Below are 26,068 nucleotides of genomic sequence, written 5' to 3' on the forward strand. Positions count from 1 at the left end.
ACATCGGCCATTAAGTTTTCAGCAGGCTCGGCGTTGGGAGCCACGCGCCCACCTCCCGGAACTGAGGCCTGGGCAGCCCTCACTCTGCCGCTTTCCAAACCGCAGGCGGCAGGCAAAACCGCACCTGCTCTTCCGGAAGCCAAGAGATGGCCGCAGGGAGGTGCAGCCCACCACGGCCTGGCCCTGCCCCGCGAGGGGCCCCGCGGGAGGGCTCCCCTCGGCTCTCGCACCAGGGCCGCCAGGATCGGCGTGGCTTCCGGAGCCTCTGGCTTCTGAGCGCATGACACACGCCACTCACAGCGCCCGGCCCGCCTGTCACTGCGAGGACGCGTCTGGCCCAGCGCCGGCACCGTGGGGCCACAGCCCTCGGTTCCACGTAAACGCAAGCAGAACGACCCCCTACTGTGGACCCCGTGCCCACCACGGTTACTTCCTCTCCCTGAGGCTGAGCCACGCCTGGTTTTCCGAGCCCCGCCTGCACCTAAGCCAGGGTTGGGGGGTCCCATCGTGGTGTTAATCTTGCCGCCCGAGCGGCCTCAGCTGCCATGCAGAGAGCTGTGCCCGAGACCAAGCACCAGAGCCTGGGCAGGGGGCAAGACAGAGCCGGGCCACCAACCCCACCTGGCCCCAGGCGGCGTCTGGCCCGCCGGCTTCCCACACTCAAGAGACCCAGGGCCGCTCCTCACCAGTGCACCCCAGAGTCTGAGGACAGACTTGCCCAAATGCACAGTCTCTGGGAGAAAGACAGGCAGACGGACAGACAGAGCGCAGCCCCAGGGTCCACGCGGCCCCACCTGAAGCACCCGAGTCCTGTTTGCGAACGCCATCTCGGCCAACAGGAGGCCTTTCTCCCCGCCTTCCAAGGAACCCGGCCACTCTGCTCGGCCAGACACGGCCCCCAGCCCGGTCCGCACCTGCAGACCAGCAGGCCAGCGCGGGGCCCTGCACACACAGCACAGGCGGCCTCTGTACCCCGTGTCCTGTGGACACGGCCAGCTCAGCCCGAGGTCCAACACGACCGTGGCTCCTGGGCCTGACCAGCCTTGCTCGGGCGCGTGCCTGCCGACCAGGCCGGGGCCAGCGGCAGGGGAAGGCGAGGCTCAGCTGCCCCTGGTCGGCCCCAAACACCTGCACTTATGGCCACGGCCACGTGCTACCCCAGGGCTGACGCCGCTTCAGTTTGCACGGGGGAGGTGGACGTGGAGCATTCAAAGCGAAAGGCAGAGAACTCTGCCCCCGCCCTCCCCCCACACCTGCAAGCAGCAAGTCTGTGTGGTGTGGAGAGAAGACTCCGCGCTCACCCCGCCACCTCTCAGACTGGCAGCACCGGCCCTGGGCCCCCCCAGGTCCGCCCCTTCCCTCCGCCCAGGCTCCGGGACGAGCCAGAGCCCCGCCCAGAGCCCCGCCGTGCTCACCCTGCCGCCCTTCTCGCCGTTGGCACCGGGGAAGCCGGGGAATCCGATGGAGCCCTGGAAGAGACAGAGTCAGGGAAGGGACAGGGCCACGGGGCGGGGCGGGGGGGGGGCGGCTACGTGGCCAGTGCCGGTCACAGCCTCTGACCAGGCTCCGCCCACCCACCTCTCCCGCCCACCTACTCATCTCTCCAACACCTGCCCCGCCCACCCACCTACCCACAACCACACCCGCCTCCCCAACACCTGCCCCCCCTTACTGAATACCCATCCCCCCACATCCACTACTCCCCCCCACTGCCTACCCAACACCCGCCCACAGCCCTGCCCGTCATTCCCTACTCCGTAAACACCCGAGCATCCCAGACGCCAAGTGTAAAACCCAGATCCTAACCGCGCTCCCCGCCCGCCTTCCACACCTGCCTCCCACATGCCCGGGCTGACAAGCGCCAGCTGGGGTTTGGGAGGAGAGGAGCGTCCACACTGAGCTCAGCGGGGCCGAGCCGGGAGGCTCATGTCCCCGGCGTCTGCCTCACTCTGTGTTATCTTCCCACAATGCCCCCAAATAAGGCCTGGCAGGGTGCCAAGGCCGAGTGCGAACGTGCGTGCCGAGCGCGGCAGCTCACAGCTGTTCAATCAGAAACCCACGCCGTGCACGCGGGCAAAACACGAACCCCCAGCACCGGCTGGGTGCAGAGCGGCAGCCCAGAGCGGGTCTCTGGAGATGCCGGCCAAGGCCGCCCGGGATGCACGTGGCTGCCCACTGTCTTCCACTCGCTCTGCTCCCCGGGGCTCGGAATCCCGACCTGAGCTCATGCCACACAGTGTCTACAAGCTTCCAGGCCCTGTTACTCCTCAAGGGGTCGGAGCTCAGGCGGCCCACGCGTCGGCCCACCTGCCGACCCGGGCAGGAGACCAGACGGAGGAAGTGTGGGGTGCAGGCGACAACTCGGCTGAGACACGGGGTCACTGTGGGAGGGGAGTGGCGTCCGAGGACGCACTCCCTGCCCGCCCCTTCGAGAAGCCGCCAGAGCGGAATTTCTCCCCCGCCCCCAGCTCGCCCAACGCCCCTCTTCTGCCAGGACTCCACCGGGCCACGGCCACAGCCACATCAGAGCCACGTCCCACGTGCCCCTGAGATCCGGGGCAAACTCCTGCTCGGTAGCCGAGCGCCTCTCCCCGGCCTGGGCATGTGTGCCCATGCCCGGGTTGGGGGCAAATCCCGGAGAGGATTCGGCATCACAGGTTCTGGGTGCGGGCAGCCAGGGCACAAGGCCACCAGCAGGATGCCAGGCGTCCGCGCTGCCCGCGGCTTCGGTGGCTTTGTTCTCAGGCCCACCCGCCCACTCGGGAGAAGTGAGGTGCCAGTGAGGAGCCAGCGGCTCCGCCCCTGCCACCCAAAGGAGGAACTTGGGCGTGGCTGGGGCCGGGCCCTGACCCGGCTATGAGTTACCTTTGGCCCCTGTCGTCCTGGGTACCCTGGCAATCCAGGGACGCCGAGTTTTCCCTGGGGGACAGAAGACACGTGTGTTGGAAGTGCACGTGGCGTGGCCGCCCTGTGGCCTCGAGCAGAGGGGTTCGGGTGCTCCGGCAGGGGTGTGCACAGGCCTCAGGGCAGACGGGGCCCAGCCCTGGAGCAGACGCTGCCGAGGGACTCTGATGTTCTTCCTCCTGAGATGGCCTTGACCCCGTGCCGGGGCCTAGCCATGGGGTGGGCGAGACAGGCGGGAAGCCTGGGCCAGCCTCCCTGCCTGTTCCTCCCAGGGCCGAGGACAAGGGCCAGGCCTGACCATGGCCATGGCGAGGGACACCGTGACCGCCCCCAGTGTGGCACAGGGAACTCGGAGGTCCAGATGCAGGGCGAGAGCAAAGGGCCGATCAGGACACGCACCCCTGCAGGGGCGGCCAGTGGCCTGGCTGGGGACAGAAGGAGGAGCCGCTCAGGAGCCCCCCTCCCCGCCAGGGAGCTGCACCAACCTTCTCCCCAGTGGGCCCCAGAGGTCCAGGATCACCGTTGGGACCGCCACGGCCCTTGGGGCCCTCAGGGCCATCTTCGCCCCTGGGACCGGGTGGGCCGACCTCGCCCTGCAAGGGAGAGAAGAGCGGGTGAGGGGGACCCCCACCATCCCAAGGCCCCCGGGGAGGACTCGGCCCGCAGCCCCACTCAGAGCCCCCAGAAGCCACCCGCGGGCTCTGCCCAGCACACCCGCCTCCCGTGGCCCCTCTGAGCCGGGCGCCTCCTGAGACAACTGTGGCAGCAACCGTGGCTGGGAACGGTGCTTCCCAGCGGCCCCAGGACGCTGGGAGGAAGGAAAGGGGGCCGGGCCCCAGGGCTGGGCGGCAGAGACCCCGACACAGAGGGGCTTCCTTCCTGCCTCATTGGTTCCCCCGGCCCCCGCTGGCCCCTGAGTTTCCAGGAGCTGCCGTAGAGCAGGTGAACGAGTGGCGGCCGAGCTGGGCAGGGCACGGACAGAGTGGGGGTCTCTCCCGGACGTCTGCCGAGAACTGTGTTCCGGGGAGAAGCCCCCCGCCCAGTGCCAGGACCCCTCACGAAGTCGCTGGGCACCCACGAGAGCCCGGTGCTGGGCTGTGCCCTCAGGGGTCCCTCGCTCCCTGGGTCCTCAGGCCCCCATCACATGGCACCCAGACACGAGGACGGCATCATCCTCCCGGCCATGGCTTCTGAGGCTGTGCCCCGTGGGGCCCAGGAGTGGGCTCTGAGCCTTCCCCAGGGAGGTTCACCCATCATTCACAGGGGCCCTTTGCACCCTGAAGAACGTTCTAGAATGGCATCGCTAGCAGCTGCCTACGGGGGCAAGACCGAGAGGCAAACCCTCACGTCCAGCGTCTCTTGCTCCAGGTGCTGACTGCCCTGGCCTTTTGCCTGCCAGGTTGGGACAAAGTGTGGACAGCGTGGGGCTCTCCTGTTCTGGAACATTCTGGAAAGGCCCCTGCAGACCCCGCTCTTCAGGGGGACGACGAGAGAGGCAGACGACGCCATTGCATCAGCCAAGAGACGGCCAGCCAAGTGACACAGCGCTACAGCCACAGCAGGGCCCGCTGGCCTCCCAAGCTCTCCTGCCCGGGCCCCCATGACCTCTGAAGCCGTCGGGGGACCTCCGAGACTGCACGCCGCCAGCGGCCACCCCAGCTGCTCCAGGCTGCCCAGAGACGTCCCGCGGGGTCCTCGCCATCACACAGCCCTCGGCTGCCTGCAGGGCACCGGCTCCCTCTGGTTCATTTAAACACTAGCCTGGGGCCAGCACTGCGCTGCAGCAGCCTGTGGGAGCTCCTGGCTGTTGGTCCAGCTCCTGCTGGTGCACCTGGGCCAGCAGCGGCACTCCGGGCTCCTGGTTTCCACCTGGCCCAGCAGCGGCACTCCGGGCTCCTGGCTTCCGCCTGGCCCAGCCGCAGCTGCCACGGCCACTTGGGAAGCAAACCCGCTGGTCTGGGAGCCGAGATACTCACCCGGTCACCTTTGATGCCCATGTCGCCCTTGAAGCCAGGGAAGCCGTCTTCACCCTGAACAGGAACACGCGGGGGCTTCAGTCCCAGGAGAGACCCCCACCCCTTCCCTGGCTTCCACAGCAGACCCCGGTCAGCCCCAGTGCCCACCTCGGGCCCTGCGCAGGGCCCCTGTGAGCCCTGCCCTCACCAACTCTGGGCTCACAGCACACAAAGCAGCACCCTGCCGCGCCCCCCCCTTCCTGGCCAGGCTTGGGTGCAAAACGGCCCCTTTGCCAGCTGCCGTGCCAGGCAGTCCATCAGGGAGAGGTGGGCGCCAGCCCCCGTGGACGGCGTCTTGGCTGGGCCAGTGTCTTCCCCAGACAGAGGCATGAGCCCCAGGCCTACCTGGCCCTACCGGGAGAGGCAGCCCACGCTGCCCTGGGCCCACGGGAGACATCAGCTCCCACCGGCGCACAGAAGAGACCCCCACCCCAGCTGCCCCCGCCCCCCCAGAAGCACCTGCCGTCCAGGGGCCGCAGCCGGAGGACACTCACCTTCTCGCCCTTGGTGCCCTTCAGGCCTCGGATGCCATCTGCTCCCTGCACAGGGAGAGGAAGACGGGCGGTTACCGGCCGAGCCCTAGCCAAGCCTCCAGACACAGGTCAGCCCGAGCGGCAGCACGGCTCAGGCCCTGCCCCCAGGGCCACCACTCCCAGGAGGGGCTCCGTACTGTCTCCCGTCCACAGCCTGACCCTGCCCACGCCCATGTGAGACCCAGAAAGTCCACGATTCCTGGGTTGCTCCCCACTGACGTCTACCTCCAAATTAAGCCCCCCACCTTCACCCCAAGAGAGCCTGGGTCCTCCTTCCCCCAGCCCCCGTTCCCCAGGCCAATGCCCCTCCCTCTTCTAGAAACTTCTCCACCCCTCATCCCTCAGAGGTTCGGGGAGGAAGCAGGACTGAGCCCTGGGGAGGGAAAGACAGACTCAGCTCCCAGCCCCCACAGCGCCCTGGGCTTCCCCGTCTAAGGAGCAGGGTGATGACGCCCCGGGAGCCCCCCAGTACACGGACACGACGCACTGGCCAACAGTTTCAGCTCTACGTTATCTCTAGCTCGGCACACGGTATGGTTTTACCTATTTCCTCATCTGATAGGCAGAGACAGACAGACTCACTCCCCGAATGCCCGGGACAGCCGAGCGAGGCTGAAGCCAGGAGCCAGGAGCTCCATCCTGGTCGCCCAGGGGGGTGGCAGGGACACAGGTCCTTGAGCCGTCACCCTCTCCCGGCGTGTGCCGTGGCAGGGGCTGGGGCTGGGACTGTAACCCAGACAGGCACGCGACGTAGGATTTGGGCGTCCCAAGGCACTACGCCAAACGCCTGCGCCATTCAACACGGTCAATTAATCACAACAACCATCACGCGGCCACCATCAGTTCAGGGCGAAATCTCCTCTCGCTCCTAACCAAGAGCCTCAAAACCAGGGAGCTGCCCGCTGTGAGACACTCCCAGCACCAGCACCTTGGCCAGTGGCGGAGGTGCCATCGGGGAAGGGGGACATGGCCTCGCTCCATGGTAACGCCCCTCAGCCTCAGACCTCCGACGGGCGGGACGCCAGCTGCGAACAGTGGCTGCCGCTCCCGAGGCTGGGCCGGGCCCCCTGCCCACGGAGCCCCCTCCCTCCAGGGCTGGGCGCTGCCGGCCACCCGCCCTCCTGGGGCCAGAACTTTCCAGACTCCACAGTTCTGAGGTTCACTCTGCAGAGCTGGGCTTAGCTGGGGCTGCCTGGCGCCCCCTCCGCCCTCTGCCTCCACCCCCAGGGTCGGCAAACCTGATACAGAAGTGCCTGGACTCTGCCAGCCCGGACTGCACGGTCTCGGGCCAGGTTTGCAGGGACCCCAGGACCCCGATCCCCAGGGAACTTGGGGCAGCAGGAGACACATGGGCGCTCCTGTTGGCCGTCGCACCTGCTGGGCACCTGGGCCACTACAACTCCCAGAAGACGCCCCTGACACCTGGGTCCCGGGCCTGCCATGCAGAGGCGGCCGGTGGGTGGGATGGGGACCTCCTGGAGTGGCCAGAACCGGGCTGGGTCTCAGATGGCTGTGGCCCACTGTCCCTGGGGGCGTCAGATCCACGTGGGCCCACACTGCAGGTGCGACCCCAGCGGGGATGCAAGGTACAGCCACAGAAAGCGCACAGGCAGGGCGGGGCGCTGAGCCACTTGGGGAGAAGTGGAGCCGGGGCAGGAGGCGTGGCCCGGCGGGAGGAGGCGCACAGCACCCACGGAAGGAGAGGCGGCGGCCGCTTCCACACCGCAGCCGGCTGCGTGAGGTGGAGGCAGGTGGCACCGGTGCTCTGCACACCACCCAGGACCCCCGTGCAGGCTGTGACCCCCCATGGGCCCTCTCGCGGACAGGGAAGCCTGGGGCTGTGAGATGCTTAGAAATGAGAGCCGGCCCCATGTCCTCCCAGGGCTCCCCCGGACACAGATGCACCAGCCCTGCCCCGAGCGCGGCTCAGCTCAAAGCCATCACGGTCAGTACTGACCTGGGTCTGGAGCTCACGTGGGCCACGTCCAGCAGCCTCCCCCCGCCCCGCCCCCTGGCAGGAACCTGCCACAGATGGTCCGCCCACGACACCAGCTAAGGCGGCCACAGACGCCTGCTCGCCCTTGGAGCCGTACAATCAGCTGGGCGGGAACGCTCCGAGCTCCCCCCGCACAGGGGCCGGGGAGCAGCAGCAGGAACAGGAGGCGGAGGACGCTCTCCCGCCCCGACAGACGCTCCGCTGGGCCCTGGCTGGGACAGCCCACGCCCTCACCGCAGGGCTGGTGCCGCACCCCCGCACCTGGGAACCAGGCTCCCGCAGCACAGGCTGCAGAGAGGGCTGGCCCCGCAGTTCCCGGAGCAGCCCAAGCCGACTAGGCCGGGACCACTGAGCCAGGCCTGACCTCCAGGATGGCCAGGAGCCACCCGAGCCCCTCTCACCTTCACTCCGCGAGGGCCTGGGTAGCCGATGGGTCCCTGGGGGCCTGGTGGACCCTACAATCGAAGAAAAAGACCACTGCAGGGGCTGCTGGTAAACCCAGGCCACCCTGGGTCCCTGAAGCACAGGGACCGTTGTGTCCACCAGCCTGTGTCTCCCCCCAGCTAAGAGCACGCAAACCCCAGACCAGACCCGCAGAAGAGGTTCTGGGTGGGGGACACCACGGCCATGCCACCGTGAAGGCGGCTCTGGGAGGTGGCGGAGGCCACCTAAGACCCACGGCATCACCGTGTCCCGCTCCGGGCTTAAAAGCAGACCAGGGTCAGGGGGGTGGGAGGAGCAGGCTTGGTGCCCCCAAAAGGACACAACCCCAGCCTATCGTGGGCCCGCCGCGGCCAGGCTGGCCCTCGGCACTGCTGAGCCGGCTGGGAGAGGACGGCGCCCAGTGCTGCGCACAGGTCTGCCCGAGCTCCTGGGAACTCCGGCCTGGCTTCAGAACGGTACATCCCCGGGGCTGGGCAGCAGAGCCTCCATGGCCGCAGGGCCGCTGGAGGGAGGAGCCTGCCACCGCCACCACCGGGGCCTGCTGGGCAGGGCTTGGGTGACCAACCTGCTGGGGGCGGAGTCTCCTACACTAAACAGAGAGCGATGGGACGGTTCTGCTCCTGGGTCTTCGGGACAGCCCAGCAGGTGCTGCCCTGCAGGCCTGGGCAAGTCCCCTGAGGTCCCCTGCGGATGTGTGAAGTCTGGAGCTGGCCCCTCCACGCCCCGGGCTAGAGAGGCTGGACCCGAGCGTCAGACCCCGGGCTACTGGCTCGCGGCCACCTCGGTCCGAGCGGCAGCTTCCTGTCCCTATGTCCCTCTGACCAGCTCCGCCGTGGGGAGTGCCCTGGTGCACTTTGAGCCAGCCGGCCCCGAGGGGCAGAAGTCGGGGCTCCTTGTGGTGCCAGCACACAGGCATCTGTGGCGAGACCACCAGCCCGACACCCGGGCTGCCGCCAGGGTCTCCCCAAGCCCGCCCCCCACTGCCACGGTGCCACCTGCTCACGTCTCCTTCTTTGGCCCAGAAGCCACGCCGTCACCATGTTCTGTGTTGGTCGTGGTCAGGCCTGCTGTGGCCAACACGGTCACGTGTGGTCACCCATATATCAGGTGGGGTCGCATGGACCCACGTGGGGCACCTTGCTGGCAGGGGTCGGGGGGCACCCAGCTTCCTGGGGAAGGTCCCTGCCTGGCCTGGGCTGGGTGTCATCGGCAGAGACGCCAAGGAAGGGCAGAAGCCGCCTGGAGCCCGAGCCCACCCCGGGGCGAGCACTCACCTGACCTCCCTTCTCGCCGGGGGGGCCTTCCTTGCCGGGGTGCCCCTGTGGCAGAAGAAAAGCCCCCATTAGCAAGCAGCTGCCCCCGCCCCCCCACTCCACGGCCCCCAGCCTCGGGAAAACGAGGATGCTGCACGGCCAGGGCCTCGAGGGACTCAGACCCCAGCGCCTCGGCCGCTCCGTCTGCAAGATGGGCAGGGGACGCACAGCCCGGCCCCGGCAGCCCCGGCAGCCCCGGCTTGGTCAGCGCGGATGGCGGCGGAGTGGGGGGAGTGGCTGAGGATGGCCCTGGCAGGCCCCTCCCGCCTCGGCCAGGGCTCAGGAGTTCCCAGGGCACAGTGCGAGAGGGGACAGGGACAACGTGGGGATTCGCACACAGTGCAGTGCTCTGGGAACCGGGATCAGACTCCCGGCTCCCGGACCTGCGGCCCCTGTGCCATCTGCACAATGCGGGAGCCCTGACTGTCAGTGTCCTGGGGACAGGCAAGGCCAGCGTGGGGCCAGGGCTGAGGGGTCCCAGGGCGTCCCCTGGACTCGCACAGCTGTCTCCAGTGCTCCCCAGGGAGCTGTGCAGGGGAGGCTGCAGAAACACCTGGCTCTCTGGACTCTGCCCATCCCCTGGGCCTGGACCAATCCCGCCCTCGGGAATGCAGCCTCCTCCATCCAGCCCAGGCCGGGCACCGGGCTGGGGCCCCAAGAGCAAGGCCCGTGAGCCAATGATATGGGAGGTGAACGGTAGGAGGTTGGTGTGTGGGAAACGAGTCCATGACCAGGGAGCTGCTGAGAGGCCGGCATGCACGTGGGGACCACAGTGCGAGAGGGCGGATCCGCGCCCTGGGAGGATCCCCCTCCCGGCATCCCGGGCACGGTGCAGGCGGAGCGGCTCGGTAACGCTCGCCAAGGAGCCATCAGCAGGCTGGACATTCTCGTTGAGTGTTTAACGGCTTATGAAAGCCGTAAGGCACGCCGGCTTCAACAGTCAACGCAGCCAGTCTCCTTTCCACTCAGCCCACTTTCGGCGTCCACTGGATGTTCCCGCAAAACCCAGCAGCAACGGACAGAGCGTGCGGTGGTGCGGAGAAACCCCCCGCGCGCATGCGCTCTGCCCGTCTCTCCCTTCCACGGTGGGGCCACAGATGGCCCGTGGCCAGCCCACCACGTCCAGGAGGCGACTGATCTGGCTCCGAGCTGGGCACGCACAACGCACACGGCACACGCACTCGCTCAGCACCGACACTAAACAAACACACGGCGCCCCCAGCACAGGAGATTCCCCCATGGCCGGGGCCAGGCCCCGCCTCCTCCTAGCCCAGAATGCAAGGCGGGGGGCTGCCAACAAAGCCGTCGGGCATTCGCCACACACTGCGATTACTGATGAGCGGGCTCAAGACCACACGGGCCTCACCAGCGTCCTCGGGGGGCGGGGGCTGCACAGGGCGACTCACCGGGGGTCCGTCGGCGCCTGGCATTCCCGGGAGGCCTGGCTTGCCCAGGGGTCCCTGGAACGAGACAGAGTCCGTGAGGAGACGCGCCCCCCTCTCCGTGCCCTGTTTTACTCGAAAGGCAGAGACGTGAGGAGACCACGCACGCGCCGGCTCATTCCCTGCAACACGCCGGGCTGGGCCCAGCTGAGGCCCGGAGCCAGGAGCTCCATCTGGGCGTCTCGTGTGGGTGGCAGGGGCCCAAGCACTTGGGCGGTCACTGTGGCCCCCCAAGGTGAGCACCAGCAGGAGCCCGGACTGGAAGCGGGGAGCCGGGACTCGAACCAGGCACGTGGACATGGGATACCCAGGGGGGCATCTTCACCGTGCCAGGTTTCCTTCCAATATTTTTACCTAAACGGACCTGCCGAGGCGAGCTGTGTGCCCGTCCGGCACCCACAGAGGAGTGGCTGCCAGGGAGCATGACCCCCCGGGGCCCTGCCCCCACACCTGCTCAGGTGCTGGTCCCCAGGAGCTTCCTCCTCTGCCCCCGGGGGCTCTGTGCCTTCCTCGTGTCCCCCCATGGCCGACCCCTCAGGGTCTGCTCACTGAAACACCCCTAGGGGGCCGGCAGAGAGGCCCACAGCGTGGGGACCCCAGCCTCACCCCGGCACCCAGGAGAGATCCCGGGGGTTACGACTCAGCAAAGTTAAATGACGCCAAACGCCGCCACGAGGATGCCGGCCACGTCTGCCAGCTGGATAACCACACGCCCTGCTGAGGCCACGCGGAGGGTTTCCCTGCCAGGGCGGCCAGAGTGGGCACTCTCACGGTTGGCTCGCTCCATTCCCAGGGCTCTGGGCTGCAACACCTCCAGAGGAGCACAAGGTGCCATTGCCATTGCTGCCTGGCCCGGGCCCCGCCTCCAGCCCCGCCTCCAGCCCCAGCCTGGCCCAGGCCCCGCCTCCAGCCCCACCTCCCTCCCCAGGCCTGGCCTCCCAGCCCCAGCTTGGCCCAGGCCCCGCCTCCAGCCCCTGCACCCTCACCCCACACAGCCCAGCCCCACCTACCTTCTCTCCTGGAGGACCGATCGCACCCTGGGGGCCTGGGAGACCCTGGGAGGGGAAGAGCAGGCGGGAGACGTCACCACCTGTGTCCCTGCTGCCCAGGCCTGGGCGCTGGTCCCTTGCAGGCAGCCGGTGGGGCAGTGACGAGACCCCCACCCCCTCTGCAGGCCACTTACCTGGGCTCCGGGATTACCCTGCTGCCCTGGGGGGCCGGGCTCTCCTTGAGGACCCTACAGGGGACAAAGGCAAAGGCACTTACGGGGGCTCTGGGTGCTGCGCCCTCCCAGGGGCCCTTGTCCTCCCCTCCCCCGCCTCAGCCTTTCAGCCTGCCCTGAGCCACTGCAGGGGAACAGTGGGGGGGGGGGGGGCCGGCTCAGAGAGCACAGCCGGGGCTCCGCGGGGCCTCTGAGCCGCCCGGAACAGCAGCGTTGCCTCGCTCACGCGAGCGCACCCCAAGTCCATCCAGAGGCCAGAAAGGACCGAGGCCCCCGGAACCCACAGGGAGCCCAAGGCTCCTCTCGCAGGCCACAGGGCCAGCACCAGCTCCGTGCACAGCAGGGAGGTGACAGCGCCCACTCCAGGCTCTCAGCCCCAGGGGCTCTGCCACAGGAGGTGGCACCATGGCGGCCCACCCGGGACTCCCAAACTTACCACATTTCCTTTCGGGCCTGGCTGGCCGTCCATACCCGTCACACCCTGCAAGATATGTCACAGAGGGAAAAAACACTCAGTGAGTGCAGGCAGAGAGGCGCCCACTGTGTGCAGGGGGAGGGCGCCCACTGTGTGCACGGGGAGGGGAGCGATGCCCACTGTGTGCAGGGGGAGGGGAACGATGCCCACTGTGTGCAGGGGGAGGGGTGCCCACTGTGTGCGGGGGGGCACCCACTGTGTGCGAGGGGAGTGACACCCACTGAGTACAGGTGGAGCGATGCCCACTGTGTGCAGGGGGAGGGGTGCCCACTGTGTGCAGGGGAGGGGCCGTGCCCAGCGGGGACGGCCCCCAGCAGCCCCGGCGCCAGCACAGGGCATCAGAGGACAGGGAATGAACAAGACCCCATTCCGATTCCTCCTGAGCATCGCCCCCAGCCGCCCCACAAAGAGCGGTCCGGCTGTCGGGCCCCAGCTGCCCCGAATCCCAGTCCCAGACCCGGCCCTCGGAGGGCTGCCCACTGGGCTGCAACCCCACGAGAATCAGAGCTTCCGCCTCCCCTAGAAGGTCACAGAGGCCACTGGAACTTCCGAGCGGGGCGGGAGCATGGCATCCCGGGGCTGGCCAATCGCGAGGGGCTGTGAGCCGGACACCTGGGCCCCCACTCGTAACCCGCCGGCTGGCTCACGCCGCAGTGGGCGGCAGGGTGTCGAGGGCTGCAAGGGGCAGACATGCGGAGAGGGGACAGGACTTACGGGAGGTCCGGGGGGGCCCGGTGGCCCCTTGGGCCCGAGCAGACCACGTGGCCCCTGGAGAAGAAACGGAAGAAAGGTTCACAGCCAGCTGGGCCGCCGCCCGGGGACGCCCCTGTCACCCGGCCCTTCTCGCCCCCCCTCCCCCCCTCAGCACTGGCATCAGGCGGGGTGTGGGTCTGGGGTGCCCTCCGGGAAACGGGGGGCTGTCAAGTAGACTGGTGCCTTTGACAATTGTTCAGGGCAGACACGCGCCCCCCATGCTGTCCCCTGGAGGCCTCCAGGCTGCCCCTGAACACCCCCACGCTGCCCCCTGGACACCCCCACGCTGCCCCTGAACACCCCCACACTGCCCCCTGGACACCCCCACGCTGCCCCCTGAACACCCCCACGCTGCCCCCTGAACACCCCCACGCTGCCCCCTGGGGGCCACCATGCTGCTCCCTGGATGCCCAAGTCTTCCCCATCCCACTCCCAGGGATCTCAGCCCGACCACAGGCGGGGCCCAGAATCCCCCTGGCCAGGGGACCTACCGGTTCCCCAGGCAGCCCCCTCGGCCCGACTTCTCCGTCGTCCCCCTGTGGAAGAGAAGAGAGGCAGGGGTGAGGGGGGCTCCAGCCGCTTCCCCTTCAACCACACAGCGCGCCTTGGAGCTGGGGCTGCAGCGACCGCACCCCCTAGGTGCTCACTGCCAGGTGCCACGCGCACAGGTGCTGGAGGGGAGCCGAGAGCCATGCACAGGTGCACCCCGAGGGCTAAGCCCAGGGAGGGGAGCTGGGCAGGAGATGCTTTCACTCCCGGTGGTTCTCCTGGAGTGACAGGTGGAGGGGTGGGCGCCGGGGGGGAAGCACGGATCGCCTGGGCTGAGGTCGCTGACTGGGGGCAAACTGGGAGAGGCTCCTGCTGCGGCTCCAGCAGCCGCACGGCCCACGGCGTCCCCAGGGGCTGCGCCGCGGCTGTTCTCGGGGTCTCCCCACGTCCCCCACACTCCCTTCACGTGCAAGCATCCCTGCACGCACACGCACAGGCACATACACACACTGTGCACACACACCATGCACGCACACAGACACCCACATACACCTTGCACACAGAGACATGCATACATACACCGTGCACACACACACACACACACCATGCACGCACACAGACATGCACGCACAAAGACATGCACACATACACCGTGCACGCAGAGACATGCACACACACACTGTGCACACACACACACTGTGCACGCACACACAGACACGTACACACACCATGCACACACACACACACACTCCATGCATGCACACACATCTGGAAGGACCTCTCCGTTTGCTCACCCCACAGAGGCCCCGGAGGCCCAGGAAGCGGAAGGCACCCTGACAGCGTCAGCCTGGGAGCCCGCCCCTCGCTCCATCCTCCACAGCCGCCCACGCCCTCCCGAGACGCCCCGGCCTCCGGAGGCTAGCCCCCAGTCCCTGTAACCTCTGGAACCAGAGGTTCTGTCTGTACGTGACAGACACGGGGACCGCGGGGTGTCAGGCCCAGGCTGTGCACCTGCCTCCAGCCTGCAGCCCCCCTCGGCCACAGCCGCTTTGCCCAAACCTGTCCCTGCCTCGGGCCCGGGGCTGCCCCCAGTCCCTGTAACCTCTGGAACCAGAGGTTCTGTCTGTACGTGACAGACACGGGGACCGCGGGGTGTCAGGCCCAGGCTGTGCACCTGCCTCCAGCCTGCAGCCCCCCTCGGCCACAGCCGCTTTGCCCAAACCTGTCCCTGCCTCGGGCCCGGGCTGCGCCCAGTGCTCTGTTCCTCCAGAGGGCCTCATCCACTGCCCTGTGGAATCTGGGGCGCCTTCTGGGACCCCAGCCCCGCCCCTTAGTGCCCACAATAGAACACTTCAAGGCCCCTGGCCACCTGCCCACAGCGACCATCGTGCGGCCCGGAAGCCCCCCACCCTCCACATGCAGGCAGGTGCAGCCAAGGACTCGCGGGACACAAACCCTCTCTCCGTCGTCTCCTGGGGGTCCCGGTGGGCCAGAAGGACCTGGATCACCCTACAAGGCCAATGGGACAGCATCAGCACCCCTGGGAGTCAGCACCCCCGAGCAGGCCGCCCAGAGACCGTCCCAAGCCCCCTACTTGGTGCCCCTTCAACTCTGACCCTGACAACGCAGAGACCTCGGCACACTGCTCATCGCCGGCCTGGGGATGAGGTTTGCCAAGTGTCTGGCTTAAGGGTGGCCGTGGAGAGCCCGCCCTGGGCAGCCCATGGTGGGAGGGTGGACGGCCTGAGCACCCAGCAGGCCCAGGCACACAGAGGGGCACCCCCGGACATGAGTGGGTCTGGGGCGCGCTCGGCCAGCAGTCTCCGTGGGAGGCAGGGGCGCACCTGCTGCCCCCACACGTGCGCCCACTGGGAGGGAGAGCTCGGCGACCGTGGGGCCGACCCCAGGGAGGGGATCTGAGACTGTCGGGAGGGGCCCCCGAGAAACACAGACCCCAGCAGAGGAGATACTCACCCTGTGCCCCTTCTCTCCTGGCAGCCCGGCCAGGCCGTCGAAACCGCGGTCGCCCTGCAGGGCAGGCAGAGAGCTGCGTCAGACACACCCACAATGACCGCCAGCGCCCACATGCCCTGGGGGCCCAGGCCCCCTCCCCCTCAGTTGTCCACATTTGTGGCCAGGAGGAGGCCCCCCAAGGGTAGGGGCCCTGTCTGTCCTCTCGTGCCCACCGCCCAGCACCTAGGGGCCCGCCCGCCTATGAAGACAAGTGGGACAGCGTCAGCACCCCTGGGGGTCAGCACCACTGAGCAGGCCGCCCGGAAACCATCTGGAGCCCCCACTTGGTGCCCAGTGCTTGTGCGCGGATGGCCGGGTGCAGGCCCTCGGGCATCCTGGCTCCCTGGCCAGCCCCTCCCCTGCGCTCCTGCAGCCCGGGGACCGTGCCCGCCCCGTCTCAGGGGAAGCCGAGGGAAAGATGTCTGAGGTCCGCAGTGAGAGACAACGTGGCTGCCCTGCCTCTGGCAGCCCAGGCCACCAGGGCCAGCCGGGAGTCCCGGCTCATCTGTGGCCAGCCGCGGTAGCAGGTGCAGGGACACCAGGCCGGGCCAGTAACCCAGCCTCCACTCCCCTTCTAGGTACCAGATGCTGTCCCCACCGTGGGCCCCTTGGGGGAAGTCAGTGTGTCCTCCGGCCCTCCTGTGGCCCTGGACAAAGTGTTCCAGGAGCTGGGACATAGGGGTGGGCCCGGAACAGGGAGGAGGCCTGTGCTGGCATCAGGGGCGGAGGACCGAACCGTGAACGCGGCAGCGAGAGGACACGGGCCGTCCGCGGGCACCAGCAGGTGCACCCCTGGGGGCAGGCCTTGCTCCCACACAAGGGAGCTCCTGCACCTGCCCACTGCAACATCGGTCCATGCCCCAGAGCCCCGGGAGCCCTCACAGCCGAGGACGGACAAGCAGACTCTGTCCTATGGACTTGTAGGGCCAGACAACCTTCAGGGCCACACATGTCCCGTGTCCCCCCCAGTTGCATCATCAGTGGCGCTCGCCCCTGGGCTCCCACCCTCTCCCCATGAGAAGGCCGAAGCGACAGTTCCCGGCCCGCCAGCCCCGCCTCCGTGCCAGTGCGCATCAGCCCCGGCGCCGTGAGCCTGCTGGTGCCCCTGCCAGCACGCCGGGCACCCCGTCACCCCACGCCTACCTTGGGGCCGGTCTGCCCCGGCATTCCTCGGGCACCGTCACTGCCGGCTCGGCCCTGGAACAGAGAGGTGGACTCAGGAGCAGCAGGCAGCCCCCCGAGGCTCCTGTGGGACCGTCAGACTCCGCCACTGTGGCCTTGGCCCCGTGGTCGGGAGGCTGGGCCGCGCCCGGCCGCACACCGAGTGGCCCAGGCAGCGCTGACCTCGCCGGGCCTGCCCGTCCGGACCTGCAGCTGCACGCGGCCGCCTGGCCAGGGGCTCGCCGGTCCCTGCAGAGGGGCCAGAGCGGGCTCCCGGGGCAGGAGCAGCCGTGGTCCCCAGGGCCGTACTCATGTCTGCCATGTACGAGGGGACTCAGGAGAGTCCACAGAAAATGAGACCAAGAGGGTTGTTATGGTTAAAAAAAAAAAAAGTTGACATCCACGCGCAACGGGGTCGTCAAAAAGTTTGTGGAAGACGCAGGTTCCGGGAGAGCTGCGCCGGGTTTCTGAGGGTTTGCACCAAGGTAAAGTCATCCCGCCACCTCGCTTCGCGTGTGTATTCCACAGGCCAGCCCCCTTCACCCCCACACGCGGGGGGAGCCAGCGCGTGCCCACGCACACAGCACGCGCTCGCTCGCTCCGACACGAGCCCTGGCTTGATGGGCCAGTGGGGACGGCGGTGGTCACCATGACACAACTGCCTCACTCAGTGGGGAAACACTCAGTCCACCCAGGAAGCCACGCCCCACACGTGACGCAGCGGCTTGAGGGACGCCCACGGCTGCGGCAAGGCCTGCGGGGGCCCAGGTCAGCGCTGCCGGGGTCCAGCCACCCCCTACGCCGGGCAGTTACTGGAACAAGGAGGGCCTCGGAGACACGCAGCCCGCGATGCGGTCCCCGCCACCTGCCGCCCAAAGGGAGCGCCAAGCCCAGCTCAGGGCAGAACTGGGGCGGGGCCAGGTGCACCGTGCCCCGCCTCCCACCCCAGGACACAGCGCACCCCCGGAGGGGAGCAGCTGCCTGCCACAACCCTCAGGCTCAGGCCCCTCCCGCCACGGAGCTGTCCCCGAGCCCCACACTCACCCGTCTCCCAGGCTTTCCCGTCGGGCCAGGCGGCCCCTGCACACCGCGGGGACCCTGCCGGAGAGCAGAGGACAGGCAGGGTCAGCGGGGGGTGGGGTTCAGTGAGCGGTCAGCTGCTTTTCAGGCCCACGCACGTGCACGAGGCCCCAGGCTCGCTGTCCCAGCAGCCAGTACATGGGCAGCACAGGGCTGGACGGCTGGCTGGGCCCTGCAGTGGGAGTCACGCCCCTCTCCTCTGCTTCTGGGGCACGGTCACCGCCACCCCCACGGGGAGCCAGCTTCCCACGCGCATGGACAGGACCCCACCGTGGGCTTCCCACGCACATGTACAGGACCCCCCCTGTACCTGAGGCCCCCCACATGCACCTGAGACCACCTGAGACCCCCACGTACCTGAGGCCCCCACACACACCTGAGACCCCCACGTACCTGAGGCCCCATGTCTCCTGGCTCACCCTTCAAACCCCCACTCCCAGGAGGACCCTGTGGAGAGAGCCCAGGGTTAGTGGTCGCTGGGGCCGGCAGAGGCTGGGGGGGCGGGGCGGGGGGAGACTGCAGGTGACCCGGGGGGGGGGGTTCCTTTCGGAGCACAGGGCTCCAGCGCCCACACCACACAGAGCAGCCACAGCTCCTGGGAGGCGGAACCGGCGGGGTCACTCGGTACGGGGCCACCCTCTGCCCCCACCCGGCGTCCACTCCCACGCAGCCACTCACCATGGGGCCAGGCCTCCCGGTGAGACCCATCGGGCCAGCCGGTCCCCTCAACGCCAACTGCAAAGGAAGAGGGGAAACGCTGAGAAATGGCAGGGCACCAGCCAGCTCCTCCGGGGGGGCGGCCCTCCTCTGCCCCCTCCCTCTCTCCAGCCCCCACGCCTCGGCTGGGAGCGGACGAGGAAGCCCCGAGCGGCTGCCTGAGACGCCCCGAGCCTGTGCGGCCCCCGGGGACACAGCGGCCGGGACGCTCCAGCGGCTCTGCACTCCCGCATCGGGGCCCCTCCCTTGTCCCTGCAGCCCTGGGCCCAGCGCACTCACCCTGGCCTGCTGCAGGATGGCCTGCGCCTGCGACTCCTGGGCTGAGACCATGGGGCCCTTGGAGCCCGCGTCGCCGCCGCCTCCGAAGCGGAACTGCAGAAGGAGGGGTCACAGGCGCCGGGTGACGGGGGGTGGGGCAGGGGGCTGGCGCGGCCCGGGGCACACAGCTGCCCTCGCCCCCTGGACGCGCTTTCTGGCACCCACAGCACCTGAGACCTCCCCCCACCCCCACCCCACCGTGGCCCCTGGTGGCAAAGAAAAGCCAAGGGCGGGATGATGGCCACGGGGGAGGGGACCTGCAGCAAGGGCCCAGGCTCCACGCGGGGCCTCTTGGGGCTGCAGTGGGGACCAAGCCCTGAGCCAGGGAAGGGCTGGGAACCGAGGGGCTCCACTCAGGCAGGCCCCACCGCCCTGCTCACTCCGCTGCCGGCACACGCACCCCCTACAGACCTCCCAGCCGGCTCTTGGGGTCAAGCAGGGGTCTTGGGGGTCTTAAGCCCCTTCCCCTTACGGCCTCCCTGTGATCCACCACACACACCCCAGTGCCTGCAGCAGGGCACCGACACCCAGGAATCCACGGGCCCCAGGCACCGTCCGAGTCCCGGGCTCCCCGTCGAGAACCGGGGCCAGAGGAGCTCCTCCTCCAAGTCTCCCACACGGGACACGTGGCCTGGCCTGCACTGGGCCACGCCGCTTAGGGTTAAACGCCAAGGCCCGTGGGAAGCAAAGTCCAACTGCATTCTGGATAAAACACCGTGGCTCCCCAGGAGGAGAGACGGCCCCGGGGCAGCCTCCCACGCTGCCACAAGCCCCGCCCGCCACCCAGCCCCGCGGCACGGGTACTCACAGGCAGCATGAGCATGGTGCCCGGCGGGCCGGGCAGGCCGTCAGCCCCGGGGAGGCCCGGGCGCCCCGGGGGACCCTGTGGACAAAGAGCACGGGGTCAGAGTTCACCCAGGGCCGAGCGGGAAGGCAGTGGGAAGACACAGACACAGAGAATGTTCCAGAAAGCCCAGCCCAGAGAGGGAGGGGCACAGCTGAGAGCTTAGAGTGGGAGGGGAGGGAGGGAGACAGAGGGAGCCTGCTGGGGCTGGGGGCACCCAGAGAGAGGCATGGTGGGGGACGGTGAGCCTGCCAGGCCCCCGCACCCAACAGCACACAGGAGCGAGAGGCGCAGGGCCACAGCCCCCCAGGCTGGAAGACGGGACAGAGCGTCCCCTCGCACACAGCACAGGATGGGCCTCGCAAACAGACTTGTGACCAGCCGGGGGTCCCTGATGCCGGCCTAGGCGTGGGGACAGCGTGAAGGCAACACGAGTGAGACAGGTCCTTTCCCAGGGAACCGAGGCAGGCCGGCCCCGGGGGCTGGAGGTGACAAACTTGGCTCTGCACCTGCCAGACCTGCGCTGTCTCTGGTTTGGGACGGGCACCCTTGCGGATGGAGTCACCCTGGCAACGCCGCGGGGCCCTACCTCCTCCGATGGCACAGGAGACGGGGGAGGGTGGGGAGGGACAGAGAGCCAGGGCTGGTGGCAGCCACCAGGAGCTGCAGCAGGAGGCAGGATGGCCCCTCCCCCCGCCCCCAGGAGCCAGCTGAACCCCCGACTGCAGACCCACAGCCTCCAGGACGTGGAGTGGGGACAGCTCTGCGGGGCTCACTTAGGGCAGCCCAGGAAGCCACCGTGTGTCCGCTCGGCGTCTCCGGGCCCCTTCCCGGAGCCTCAGAGGGGCATGGTGCCCGAGGCCACGCCCCTTGGCCAGCACCCACAACCAGGCAGCCGCTGGGGACCGGGCTCCCAGGAAGACCTGGGGCCTGGGGGGCCCACGAGAGAAGGGGCAGCTTCCTGCAGCCCAGGAGCCCGTGTCCAGGCGCCCTCCAGGCCTCCCCCCCCCGGGCCAGCAAAACAGGAATCCCCGCTACTGGCCCGCCCCCTCTGGGCTGGACTCAGCCTCTCTGTCCAGGTGTGGCCACCACAGCAGGCCCACCCCCCACTGTCACAAATCCAGCCAGGACCAAGTGAGGACGCCCAGGGTGCTGCCCGGTGGCTGCCACGCTGTGGGGTGGGGGGGGGCAGTGGTGGCCTCGGCAACCCCCACGAGTCCAGGTGTGGAGTGACAGTGGGGGAGGGGCCAGCGCCCAGCTGTGGGGGGCTCCCCATACAAACAGGCTCCCGTGCCAGCCAGGAAGCATCCAGGAGGGAAGACTTGGGCTCCAGGAGGGGGACGGTGTGATGCCCAGTGCTTCCCCGGGGGCCAGCACGCGTGGGCCTCACCCAGCAGCCCCGGGGGCCCAGGCAGGAGCCACAGCCCCAGTGAGCTCACGGCCGGTAGCTCAGGGAGCCCCTAAGAGCCTCGGGGACACCCAGCTCTTCTGAGTGCACTGGGACCCGCCTCATCCCCAGCTCTGCCTCCAGCACGCCCCTCCCCACTCACTGCAGAGCCCCTCTCAGGCCAGAACGGGAAGAGCTGCAGTACCACCAGGCGGCCACCAGGGGTCAGCGGACCCCCGCAGGCCGGCTGGCTGCTGCTCCCCAGCCTGGACTCTCCCAGGCAGGCGGCTGACCCGAGGCTGGAGCTGCATGTCCAGTATGGAGGACAGGGAGGCAGGAACACCGTGCCCTGTCCCACGCGGCTCACGTGCCAGGCTCGGGAGCACCAGAGCTCTCTCCCCATCTGCCTGACCACACTGCTCGTACCAAGGACGGCCCAGGGGGCCGCGGCCGGGAGCGGACTTCCCGCGGCTGGGAGCCGAGGCCCCTGTGGCTGGGAATTGACCCCTCCTGCGGCCGGGGGCCGACCCCTGCGGCTGGGAGCCGACCCCTCCTGCAGCTGGGAGCCGACCCCCCCATACAGCCAGAAGCCGACCTCCTGCGGCCAGGAGCCGACCACCCTGCAGCTGGGAGCCGACCCCCTGTGGCCGGGAGCCAACCACTGCTGGCCTCGTGGGTCCTGCTGGGTCTCTCTCTGGGAGCTGTCACCTGCCCCAGCCTGGGCAGGCATCAGTGGCCCCCACAAGTATCTGAGCGGGGGTTGGTGTGAGGGAGCCTGGGGGAGGGGCAATTTGAAGAACAAAACTGACAAAACCACTGTCACCCCCACATGTGAGGTGTGGGCAGGGAGGGCCTGGGGACAGCCCACGGGGGACAGGAGGACAACCCACAGGGGATGGGGACAGCCCACAGGGGGACACAACACAGCCCACCGGGGGACACAGGCACAGTCCACAGGCGGACACGGGGACAGCTCACAGGGGGACACAGGGACAGCCCACAGGGGGACAGGGGGACAACCCATGGGGGGACATGGGGATAGCCCATGGGGGGCACAGACACAGTCCACAGGGGGACATGGGCACAGCCCATAGGGGGACACAGGCACAGCCCACAGAGGGACACGGGCACAGCCCACAGGGGGACACGGGCACAGCCCACAGAGGGACACGGGCACAGCCCACAGGGGAACACAGGCACAGCCCACAGGGGGACAGGGGGACAGCTCACAGGGGGACACAGGGACAGCCCACAGGGGGACAGGGGGACAGCTCAGGGAGACATGGGCACAGCCCACAGGGGGCTACAGGCACAGCCCACGGGGACACAGGCACAGCCACAGGGACAGCCCACGGGGACACAGGGACAGCCCACGGGGAGACATGGGGACAGCCCACGGGGGGACACGGGGACAGCCCATGGGGGGACATGGGGACAGCTCAGGGAGACACGGGCACAGCCCACAGGGGGCTACAGGCACAGCCCACGGGGACACAGGCACAGCCACAGGGACAGCCCACGGGGGACACAGGGACAGCCCATGGGGGGACATGGGGATAGCCCACGGGGGGACACGGGGACAGCCCATGGGGGGACATGGGGATAGCCCACGGGGGGACACGGGGACAGCCCATGGGGGGACATGGGGATAGCCCACGGGGGGGACACGGGGACAGCCCATGGGGGACACGGGGACAGCTCAGGGAGACACGGGCACAGCCCACAGGGGGACAAGGGGACAGCCAGGCTCACAGTCGCCCCCCCTCCCCCGTGGCCTCCCAAGCACTCACCCGCTCTCCGGGGTCACCCACTTGGCCAGTGGGACCCGTTGTTCCTGGGGGTCCTGGAAGGCCCTGGAATCAAACACAAAATTGAAACAGAGTTCAGACGCCGGCCTCGGGCCTCATCCCGGCTCTGCCAAGTGTGGGTGGGCACAGGGCCAGGGCTGGGCGGGCCCCAGGGGACCCCCGCTTTGGCCAGGGACCTGAGGGGGACACCAGCCCCTCCCCCAAGTCATGGGCAAATAAAAGCGGACACTCACGGCGGGGCCTTCCGGGCCAGGTGGGCCCTCGATGAGCATGCCCTGTGGAGAGAGAAGGTGCCTGAGGCCACGCCCAGCCACGCCAGGCCACGCCCAGGCCCAGGCCCTACAGTGCAGGCTGCTGGTCCAGAGGCCAGCTCCATCCCCACAGGCATACAAGCAGTGGGGTGGAGGCCGTGACCCCCACCCTCTGGCTCCCAAGGCCCAAGGCCATGGCCCCCAGGGGCCCTGCACCCGTAGACAGGGATGGCCCAGGAGCCTGAGGCGGGGAGGGGCCCGGGAGGACCAGGGAGGAGCCCCACAGGATGATGCCCCGTGGGCTTCTCCCCACTCCCACAGAGAGCTGCCAGGCCCGGCCTGTGGCCCCCAGCCCCGTCCCCCTGCGGGAAACCTTCCGCCCTCACCTCACCCCCACGCTGGGCCTGGGCCGCCCCGGTCCGCAACGCCACACCTCCGCCCCCCGCCGTGCCGTCTGAGCCCCAGGAACGGTAGAGGGACCCCAGCTCCCGCTGGGTGGAGCTCCCTGCTCTGGGCCCCACTCCCGGCCCCCTCCCCACGCTGGCTTCTCCAGGCACCCCCAGCACCCCTGGATCCCCCGCCATTCCCCGGGGGCCTGCTGCCTGCACAGGGCCCCGCAGACTGAGAGCGGCAGCGATGGCGTTGGGGACCCGGGTCCACATCCGTCCTGCGGGGGCCTGGGGGGCGGGGCAGGCACAGAGATGCCCTTCATGTCATTCCCGGGGTGAGGGGCCGCGCCTTGAGCTGAGTCCTGGGCCTGCCCGGCCAGGGCACGCGGCACCGGGCCAGCGCGGAGCACCTGGCCGGATCACGCTCCGTCTGCCCTCCAGGCTCGGAGAGCCGCTGTGTTTACACAGATGCACTCCAGAGAATGCCCGTGCCTGGACGCACACAGGGCGCTCGGCACCCGGCCAGCAGCCTCACCACTGCCGGCAGGGGCCTGGGATAAAGTGAGAAGCCAGCGGCCACTGAGGGCCAGGCCACACACGTGTCACACACACATGGACTCACACAACACATGCACACATGCACACACACACACACGGCTGAGCTCGGGGAGCTGCAGCCATGGGCACAGGGTCTCCTGGGCGAGCGAGGAGGGCAGCCAGGAGGGGCTGGGAGCAGCCCGGGGGAGGGGGCGCCTGGCTCTCCTGGGCGAGCCCCCCTGCCCCCGCCAGCCCTGCCGCCCTTTCTGAAGGGACCCAGGCCCATTCTGCACCCCAGCGCCAGCAACAGTGCGGACATGGGAAAAGCTCAGAACGGCACATCACACGGTTTGTACTGCACCGTGGTCATTTGCCACTCGAGTGGATCTTAGGTCGTGGCACACAGGCCGGGGGACACGAGATGCTGGCTGTGGGCACAGATAGGCATCAGCCAAGGCTACCTGAGTAAATACCAGGCACTACCAAGAGAATACAGCAGCCAGGGCCGGCGTAGTAGGCTAAGCCTCTGCCTGCAGCGCGGGCATCCCATGTGGGTGCAGGTTCGAGCCCCAGCTGCTCCACTCCAGATACAGAAATCAGTGGACGATGGCACAGGTGCTTGGGCCCCTGCACTCATGTGGGAGAAGCCAGAAGAAGCTCCTGGCTCCTGGCTCCTGGCTCCTGGCTCCAGCCTGGCCCAGGCCCGGCCATGGCGGCCACTTGGGGAGTGACCCAGCAGATGGAAGACCTCTCTCTCTCCCTCTCAAATAAACAAGTTTAAAAAAAAAAGAGCTCAGCTACAAACAGCCCCCAGCGGACCCCACCACATGTAAGCACGCGCAGGGGAGAAGCCACAGAGGCAGAGCTGGGATGCCCACCAGGCGACAGACGCCGCTGGGTCTGGGACTTCCTGTCCCCAAGGCCAGTGCAGCCTGGAACCCGGGAGGCTCATGGGCCGTCTCCTCCGGTGCTGCGGAAGAGCCTCCGGCCTCGGACCAATCGGAGGCCAGTGGGTCTCAGCCCTGGTCCACATGCAGGGGACGCTGGGAGCCGGGTCTGCCCAGAGCTGGCCTGCGCCGGGCAGGTGCCAGGACGAGCAGGCACAACAGCCCACCCCACCCGTGCGCGCAGGCCCGAGGATGCCACTACATCCAGGCCCGGCCACCACTTCAGAGCAGCGAGGACGCAGGGCGTCGGCCGCGCTCCAGGCTGAGGCACACGCAGCTGTTAACAGGCTCTCTCCCAGGGCCACCAGCCAAAGGCCCCGCGGACACCCGGAGGGGGCCGGGCTCCGGAGCAGCAAACACCAGGCCAGGGAGGGAGAGACGGGGAGGGGGCAGGGCGGGGGACGCCTTTCCCTAGGGCCTCCTCGAGGCTCGTTCCGCTCCCGGAAAGGCAGTCGGCTTTCCTGGAGCCCCCATCTGCACGCTGGACACCAAGCTGCCCGGAGGCGTGGGCCCAGCCACCCGGGATAGGGTGTGGGGGGCAAGAAGGGGCCCCAAGGCCGGCTCCCGGCGAGCTCGGGGCTCCCGCCCTTCCCTGGGGTCCCATTCTCTTCCCCAGGCAGGACACCCTTCCCGGAAGCAGCCAGGACACCACAGAGCCTCCCACGGCCAACCTGACCCCGCGGGGGAAGCCCCGACATGCGTGGGGCACCGCTCCCTCTGCAGGGCCCGTGGCCAGGCCGCCACAAGGCCCACCCACAGCCTCCGCCTGGGCGTCGTCCACCAGCTGCTTCCCCCGCAGGTCACCCTGGCCTTGGCCTTGAGACCGCGGACCCTGCCGTGCACAGGGCCCTGCCTACCTCTGCACCTGCTGGCCCAGTGCATCCTGGTCCCTGGCCTCCAACTCCGGGCCTGCAGAGGGCTCTGGCCTGGGACGAGGATGTGTGGACCCGGTCCCCAGCCCAGTGGGGACAGACAGGTCCCATCCCGGGGACAGCCTGGGGGCCGGGCACAGAGATGCCCTCTCCCGCCT

At 68.8% G+C, this 26,068-nt stretch overlaps 1 protein-coding gene across 1 annotated transcript in view; it reads right to left on the minus strand.

The window, feature by feature from the left end:
* Positions 1 to 26,068, minus strand: part of COL5A1 (collagen type V alpha 1 chain) — a 65,553-nt gene that overhangs the window by 34,400 nt on the left and 5,085 nt on the right. Inside the window, exons 4-26 of the mRNA XM_062208416.1 lie at positions 23,148 to 23,208; positions 22,897 to 22,959; positions 19,684 to 19,758; positions 18,837 to 18,929; positions 18,519 to 18,575; positions 18,234 to 18,287; positions 17,805 to 17,858; positions 16,743 to 16,796; positions 15,561 to 15,614; positions 15,042 to 15,095; positions 13,589 to 13,633; positions 13,059 to 13,112; positions 12,306 to 12,350; positions 11,831 to 11,884; positions 11,658 to 11,702; positions 10,612 to 10,665; positions 9,167 to 9,211; positions 7,850 to 7,903; positions 5,414 to 5,458; positions 4,881 to 4,934; positions 3,390 to 3,497; positions 2,866 to 2,919; positions 1,416 to 1,469 (exon numbers count right to left, since the gene is read on the minus strand). Of these exons, the coding sequence (XP_062064400.1) occupies positions 1,416 to 1,469; positions 2,866 to 2,919; positions 3,390 to 3,497; positions 4,881 to 4,934; positions 5,414 to 5,458; positions 7,850 to 7,903; positions 9,167 to 9,211; positions 10,612 to 10,665; positions 11,658 to 11,702; positions 11,831 to 11,884; positions 12,306 to 12,350; positions 13,059 to 13,112; positions 13,589 to 13,633; positions 15,042 to 15,095; positions 15,561 to 15,614; positions 16,743 to 16,796; positions 17,805 to 17,858; positions 18,234 to 18,287; positions 18,519 to 18,575; positions 18,837 to 18,929; positions 19,684 to 19,758; positions 22,897 to 22,959; positions 23,148 to 23,208 (1,330 nt within the window). The remainder of the gene's footprint in view (positions 1 to 1,415; positions 1,470 to 2,865; positions 2,920 to 3,389; positions 3,498 to 4,880; positions 4,935 to 5,413; positions 5,459 to 7,849; positions 7,904 to 9,166; positions 9,212 to 10,611; positions 10,666 to 11,657; positions 11,703 to 11,830; positions 11,885 to 12,305; positions 12,351 to 13,058; positions 13,113 to 13,588; positions 13,634 to 15,041; positions 15,096 to 15,560; positions 15,615 to 16,742; positions 16,797 to 17,804; positions 17,859 to 18,233; positions 18,288 to 18,518; positions 18,576 to 18,836; positions 18,930 to 19,683; positions 19,759 to 22,896; positions 22,960 to 23,147; positions 23,209 to 26,068) is intronic.

This window comes from Lepus europaeus, chromosome 12 (genome assembly GCF_033115175.1).
Source record: "Lepus europaeus isolate LE1 chromosome 12, mLepTim1.pri, whole genome shotgun sequence".
Lineage (NCBI taxonomy): Eukaryota > Metazoa > Chordata > Mammalia > Lagomorpha > Leporidae > Lepus > Lepus europaeus.